This window comes from Zootoca vivipara, chromosome 11, assembly GCF_965207765.1.
Source record: "Zootoca vivipara chromosome 11, rZooViv2.hap1.1, whole genome shotgun sequence".
Classification (NCBI taxonomy): Eukaryota; Metazoa; Chordata; class Lepidosauria; order Squamata; family Lacertidae; genus Zootoca; species Zootoca vivipara.
Window position 1 is genome coordinate 37,845,511 of NC_142594.1, and position 7,587 is coordinate 37,853,097.

Sequence of the window (7,587 nt, forward strand, 5' to 3'; positions counted from 1 at the left end):
AAACCTGTGCTGTCATTTATGCCATAAAATATAACCTCAAAGATCAATTCAAACACCATGTTAAACTTGACCATAAAAACACTGAAATAAGTCTCCATAACTGTTGACAATTATACACCATTCCCGGTGTTCTCTGGTTAAACCTACCCTACAGTAAGCGATTCCAGTTTTAAACTGAGATACTGCTAAAGAAAGCTGCATTAAAATTGATATTCCGCCCGAAATGAAAATTAAAAAGTCCAGTAAGTCCACCTTGGAATTGCTCGTTTTGAAGAACCAACTAAACAGCCGGCTCCACTGTGAGGGTCCAGCTCTAACGGAGTTTGGTAGAAAGATGTACTGCTCTATTGGTGCCATAGAATGAGGTACACAGAACAGGAAATGCTGTTTTTGTTAATGAAATGCAATCTTTATTTAGGATATAAAAACTCTGCCAGGGTGGAAAGACAGCCATACTGCTCCCCACAACCTAAAGTGTCTCTATGAACTGTACTGCTTGTATGCACTCATAAACAGGAGCTGGTTCAATGAAAAGGTATCATCTTACCTATTTTATATGCCTCAACTCGAAGGGATTCATTATGGTTTACCATGCTAATGATAGGCAGATTATAGGAATGGTCTCAGAGAGCCCAGGATCCCACATCTTCTATACAGTGCACAAACTACTGAGAAATAATTATCAATCGTAGCTGTTTTTCTTCATTCACTGCTCTGCTTTAATGTTTCACACACACACACACACACACACACACACACACACAATATTAGGGGAGGGGTAGAATCTATCTGTTGCTATCATTTGCAAAGATCATTGAATGCTAAGCCACAAACAATAACCTGTTACAGTTCTCCACCACGTTTTTCTACTCAGAACTTATCCCACTGGAATATTAGAAGGCACACTTAACAGAGGATTGATCTTACAATACCACGTGGCACTGTTATATCAAAGCACTCGGGTAAGCCAAGGACAGAACAGTAGATTAAAGGCTCCCCTCTTAAACAAACAATATTTTTTAAAAAGTGTCACATTCCATTTCTCAAAAAGGGTATTGACAGCAATGCAGCTACAATTCACTTATATATTAAGCAAGGGTATATATAGCATAATAAAATGACACAGAGGACACTTCCACCTCACAAGGACTTACACGCAAGGGGCATGAAACTTTCACATACCATATGCTCCGTATAAACACAGACACAGCACGATACTCCAGCATGCCTCAGTCCATCGGAAACCCTCATAAAAATTTGAATAAGAGGAGTCACCTTTGATGTGTAGTGCAGAACAAACACACAGCGCTGGCGGAGATTTAATGCTATTAGTACTATTAATATGGAGCCTGGGATGAAGAGTTGAAACAGGGGCCTTTCTAAGGACAAGCTATTAGTCTCAAATGTGCAGTGCCACCGTTGAGGCATTAAAAATATACAACTTTCCATATTAAAGATGCACATAGGAATATCCCAGCAACAACTCTGGACAGGGGAGCAGAGAGAAGAGGAACACTGTCTAAAACACACTGGAATCTGCTGGAGCTGGCCTGTAAAAGCAAAATATGTACACATACACCAGGCGGAGGGGGAAATGGAAGAGTGTCATTCAGAGTCTTAAAATACACACATACATACAGTATATGCATACACACGAAGGCTGCGCCACCCTCTCCCCCCACCCCACCAGATCAATGGGACAAAGGGAAGGGGGGGGGAGAAGTAGGGAAAGATTAAGGGCTGTTGTTTCCAAAGGGATTTTTCAAAAGACATCAAAGATCTCGAGCAATTGGCTCTCTATGGAAAACAAGTCTTTTCAGTGAGGAGGTGCGGAGAGGGAGACTCCCCAAAGTCTTAAATGGGGACGGGCTGGGCGGAGGGGGGGGGAGAGGAGAGGAAGAGAAAGGAAGAAAAGAGGGCTTCTTTCTCTTCACACCACGGTAAGGCTGGGGGCGATGGAAGACGCGGGAACAAATCCCACCCTAAACATTGTGCGGACTGGGGGGGGGGGAGAAGGCGGCAGATCCAAACTTTCTCTTTTTCCCGCCCCCTCCCCTGCTCTCTCTCCCCCCCCCTTCCCTTCGCTCCCTTCCTTCGCTCGAGGGTCGGGGGCGGCCGCCAACTCCTAGCGCCCAACTCCGGCAACTCCGGGACGGGCGGGCAGGAAGGGAAGAGGCAGGCAGGCAGGCAGGCAACAGGGATGGGGCGGCCATTAAAGCCGCTCCAATCCCAAGGCATTCCCCGCGCGCGGCAGCTACCGCCCCTGGCTGGCTACTCCAGCTCATAAACACAGGAGCAGCGCTCGCTCGCTCGCCCGACCCCTCTCGCCTCTCCCTCCGCCGCCCCCCGACCCAGCCAACGCCGCTCGGGCCGGACTCGGGACCCGCCCTTGCTTCCCCCCCCCGGCTTCTCCTTCTTCGTCCCCTACCTACCTGGCTGCAGCTCCTGGCGACTTCGGGCGGCTGGGTGTCTCCATCTCCCCCGGGTGGCCCCGCTGCCCGACGGGTCGCCATTATTTCATTTCCCAATTACAAAGGAAGCACAGATCCGCCGGAGTCCACATTGGAGGGGGGACGACGCATCAAAATAAAATTTAAAAAATATATATCTGGGGAGCGCGGAGAAAAGAAGAGCGGGGAACAGTTTCCACATGCACCGAAGACAGCAAAGCCTCTCCCTTTTAAGACGAGCAAAAAAAAACACACCCCACCAACCATATAGAAGTATAGATATATCCGCCTCTTGGTGGGGGGAACGGCAACAAAAAAAGAGGAATGTGTACACAGATCCCAGCCAAGCCCCGTCTCCACGGTGGGGTCTTTGGGGAGGGAGGGGAAGGGATTCCTCCCACTTTTCAAGGAGCTGCGCGGGAGGCGGGGGGAGAAGATCCTGCCGGACTTTTCCAGCTTAACTCCGAAAAGTCCCCCTTCATCGCCCCGGCGAGGAGAAGAGGAGGATGTGTCAGTGGCCCGGGAAAAAGCCGCCACCGCCGCGCCTCCTGCTGCCGCCGCCGCCACCCGCCCCTTGTTAGGCTAATTGCACTGGCTCGTCATCTTCCTCTTCCTCCTATCCAAAGCCCCAGACACAAGGGAGGAGAGGGCGGAGGGGAAGGGAAGCGCTGGCCGCCTCCGCCTCCTCCGTATAGACACACACACACAGGAAAAGTGAAGAGAGGGAGAAAGTTGGCCGGGGAAACGAAGCGGGGCGGGAGGGCGAAAGATCCCTGTCCCTACAGCGGCGGTTTTTACTTCCAGCCACCGAAAGAGGAAACAGGATCCAGTGGATGCTGTCAAGGGGACCGGATGATCGCTTATACTGTAAACAAGCCTCAGGAATTGCAAAACTTTTTCTGCTCGATCCTACGGTGCATGTGACACGGAAGTCTGCTTTGTGTGCAAACGATTTGCAGGCATTTGAGTCGATCGAACCCAGCCAGCAACCTGAGGCGCCAAGGAGGAAAAGAGCCCAAGCATTTGGGTTTTCCCGGTCAAATCGAGGTGCGAAGAAGAAAACCTGTCTTTCCTCCCGTGCAAACTGCTCTCTCCCTTCCCAGGCTTGCTTCACACATGCCGCGCGTGCTTTTACTTTCTAGAACTGTTCCTTTTGGGGCTACTTTTCGGCGGAGGGCGCGCCTGGAGTTGCAGGGTCGAAACAGGGACCATTTATTTTGAATGCAGACATCTTCCCTAGGAAATCGTATCCTGGAATAAGCTCTCGCTCTGAAGAACCAGCTCTGGCTGCATCGCAGCGCCTAGTATTATCCCCCTTTTTTTTCAAACGGAAGCAAAGCGCGCGTTTCTGGAGGTTGTCCACACAACTATACAATCGTTGGAAAAGCTGGCGCTGGCCGTTCTGAGACATCTACTACGCTAGCAAATTGGTTTACATTACAGTGTCTATTTTCAGGGAGGAAAAATGAAGAACACCCCGCTCCCCTCGCTCCAATGCCCTTTTTTTTTTAAAAGGACTAGTCTATTACAGTGTCCCGCCGCCTCAGGCAATCGCGGTGGTGCCAGCTGCACCCATGTCTGGCTGCCAGCTGGGCGCTGTGTTCCCTTGATGCTGCTTTTAGGTGCGGGGGGGAGAGCAGAGAAGACGGTTTTGCTGCCTTCTGCCAGCACAATGCCTGAGTTTCCCAAGCCGCTGATCTTCCTGGGAAGCGGGAGGGGGGAGTGCTGGAAGTTTTATTAAATAATAATAGTAGTAGTAATAAAGCAAAGCCGCAAGCACACACCCTCCCATTGTTTGCTGCGCACCACGCATGGTCTCTAGTCAATCTGTTTCCAGGCCGAAACAGCCCAGGCGCGGCTTGTGCAAACTCCCCGGAATTAAACTAACCAATAGGACTCTCTCCCCTCCCAACCCGAGCTTGGCTAGGCACCACCACACAGCGGAGGAAGAACGAAGTTCCTGCTCTCTTCTCTCCACTTGGCTGCTCTGCACGCAGTTCCTGCGCCTCCGCGCTTGGAAAACAGCAGGGATGGTCCACTGGGACGCGGTTGCCGCCCAAAGTCCCCGCAGGCAAACGGCTGGCAGAGGACATTATTGGCACAGCAGGCCTCGCCGCTAGGTTCCCTCCTCACTCCCGGCTACAAAAACAAATATCTCCAAAGGCTGTATAAGGCCATACCCTTGTCGGGTCTTGACACTCGGAAAATCTTCACAATTCCCCCGAGGCCAAGTGTATAGAGAGGCGGTTTTTGTTTTTATTTTGGATTAATGACTCCAGAGTATGTGCACACCAGCTTCACTTAAACAAGCTCCTGAGGTGCTTTCATATACAGTGCTCTCAAGGTGGAGAGGGTTTGTGTCTTTATTTGACAGAGGGCAGCCCTTTGTTTGGGCTGCCCACCCAGGCCAAGTCTGGCTTGAAGACCAGGTTTAAAGAAAAAGATCCCTAAAGAAGGAAAAGAGAGGATGGGGCCTTCAAGTCCAACATCACCTGGGAACAAACCTGAGCAGGCACACACAGGTCTCCTACTATGGGGAAATGCATTTCTATTTTAATTTTAATTAGAAAAAAATCATTTCTAAATGTGCATATATAAGTACATACATGTGTACCTAAGTCTGCATGCTGTGTTGTTTTTAAACACTCGATTGGGAGCTGCCCAGAGTGGCTGGGGGAACTCAGCCAGATGGGCGGGGTATAAATAATAAATTATTATTATTTTTAAAATAAAATGAAAATCAATGTCCCCCTTTGGAGGGGGGGGGGAAATGTGTAAGTAGCCACCCTGTCTCAAGGCCAGTCCATGCGATTTCAATTATGGAAGTCATGGGGTAAAGTGGACCAGAGGGAAGACTTCCACCATTTCATATGATGAAAGTTGGGTGGGTATATGTGTCACAGGAGGCCAGAACACTTCACACACCGCTGTGCATAGTTGATACACGTGTGGACTTCCACAATCTTTCCAACCCCTTTTCAGATGCAGAAGGACTGCAGAGATCAGCAAAAGGAGCCTTTCAGCACCTTAAAAGAAATGATGGCATAAGCTTTTGTGGTCCACTTCATCAGATGTATGGAGTGTTATCCTCCTCCTCCGCACACATGTGTACAAGAAAATAAATTGTACAAGGCGAGGTTAGATGTAAGGACAAAAACCTGTTAGGTTAGGGAGCTGATATCAGAAAGGGTGTCAGCATCCAGAAACCAGTAGAGGAACATTTCAGTCTACATACTCTGCTGCTGACCTGGAAATTGCTATTCAGAGGAAATTCAAAATAGATTCCAGCATGAAATAGTTGTAATGGAACTAGTAACTAAATAGGCTATTATTTTGGGCCCGAGTACAGACAATGGTTTCCTGTCCTACTACAAGTGTTTACATTTACTCAGCTATTATAAGATATTGTGGTCACCAATTACGGGTACTGTATTATGAATGGTCACTGCTTATTTTGCTTATGTTCCACCTCCAATGGAATTGTTAGACTATCTTGCCTGCTGACAAGCCTGGGGTGGGGGTGGGGGAGCAGGGATGATTTACTTTGAATATTGATATCCTTCCAAGGAAGTGAGGTCTGGTGGAGGGCATGTGGGCCTGGTTTGGGGAAAGCAGCCTGGCAGGCCATACTTGGCCTGGCAGGCCAGAGATTCCCCACCCTTGTTCAAGGCTCATGCATAGAGGATAACGCTTCATACATATGATGGACTAGCCCACAAAAGTTTGCAACACAATACAACATTTAGCATGCCTTTTTGCTGCAATAGATTAATTGTTGGCATCTGTCTGCCTCAAGAGACAATGGAGTACACTTCTGAAGGTGAAGTCAAACCACTGTTTTAGCAGCACTGAAGTGCCTCTCTGGGTAGCAAGCCCGGGCAGTGTGTATGGAGGTCCTGGGCTGCCAAGATGTCAAGACCCCTGCCCCTCAGCCTCGCTGATATGTCCCAAAGGAAAACGGGGCAATATGTTTGGCACCAGCTAAGCTACAGGGGTTGCCAGAAAGAGGCTTACAAGGCGCCATCCAACCATCTTAGGGATTCCGCTCCAGATTTGTGTAGCTTTTTCTTCTCCTGAAGATATCCCACAAAGCAGCGGAGGTTTAGGATCAGTTTTCCTTCTCCTAGAAGAGCTACCTTCCCAGGTTGATGAGCCCCATTTACCCCATCATTTTCCTCTACAGCACATGCAGAAACTGCCTTCTTAGCTTTTGGACCTACTATGGGTCTTGCTCACTCACTCTGCTGGAGCCTGTCTTTGCATGCAAGGGAAGTCTCTAACTCAGAGGGTTTCGGATCCATCAGCTACCCTCGCCTGGTTTAGCCATCTAGTCAAAGCTGTTCCCGGGGCACTTATCCCCCTAGTAAATGTGCTCAGGATCACATGCTTCTTCTACAGTAGTAAATTTAAGCTTCACCTCTTCCTCCCTGGCCTTGAATTCCTGATCCTGTCAGAGTTTGGCTACACAAAGCAACATAAGGCCTACACATTCTCTGTCTGTAGTCCCAAAAGGTCTTTCCCTTCTCTCTGTTGCCCAATTATCAATCCAGAATCCTCCAAGAACTTCCAAATCCTCAGGCAAAAGGAAGGGATTAAATTAAACCTCCACTTTTTCACACACGCCCCAGCCAATTCACCTCAAAAGTATATTGGAAGAACGCAGGTGTCACATTCCTCAAGAGATTTTTCCCTTCTCGCCTCAGGCACTGCAATTTTCAGGTAAATCTGATATCCCTCTCACAATGTAGCTTTAATGAGGCTTGGAGGTCTCTGTTCCTTGGTTTCTTGCAAACAGAAAACAAGCCTAGCTTTTGCAGCTCTACCTCCCCAGCATCTTTGCCAGAAAGAAGCAGCCCACAATTCCTCTAGACCAGAGATGGCTAACCCATGTCCCTCCAGGTGTTGTCAGATTCCAACCCTGACCCAGAGGTCATGCTACCTGATGGGAACTGCAGTCCAGCATTATCTGGGAGAGGCACCAGACAAACAGGAACAGGTAATTCCTCGACATTTTGCTGCAGGGATTCGCCACCAGAACTGCCCCCCCCCCCCGGGATACCGCAAACCACTTCTGATTAAGGCAACAACAGAAGCAAAGCAAAGCAACCCTCTCCAGCCATCTAGCATTCATATTTGT

At 48.9% G+C, this 7,587-nt stretch overlaps 1 protein-coding gene across 4 annotated transcripts in view; it reads right to left on the reverse strand.

Annotated features, from left to right (window-relative positions):
• Window positions 1–3,080, reverse strand: part of ARHGAP21 (Rho GTPase activating protein 21) — a 107,139-nt gene extending 104,059 nt beyond the window's left edge. For all 4 annotated transcript variants that reach the window (XM_088654009.1, XM_035129875.3, XM_035129876.3 and 1 more), the window contains exon 1: window positions 2,433–3,080. In XM_088654009.1, the coding sequence (XP_088510135.1) occupies window positions 2,433–2,513 (81 nt within the window). In that variant the 5' untranslated portion in view covers window positions 2,514–3,080. The remainder of the gene's footprint in view (window positions 1–2,432) is intronic.
• Between the last annotated feature and the right edge of the window lie 4,507 nt (window positions 3,081–7,587).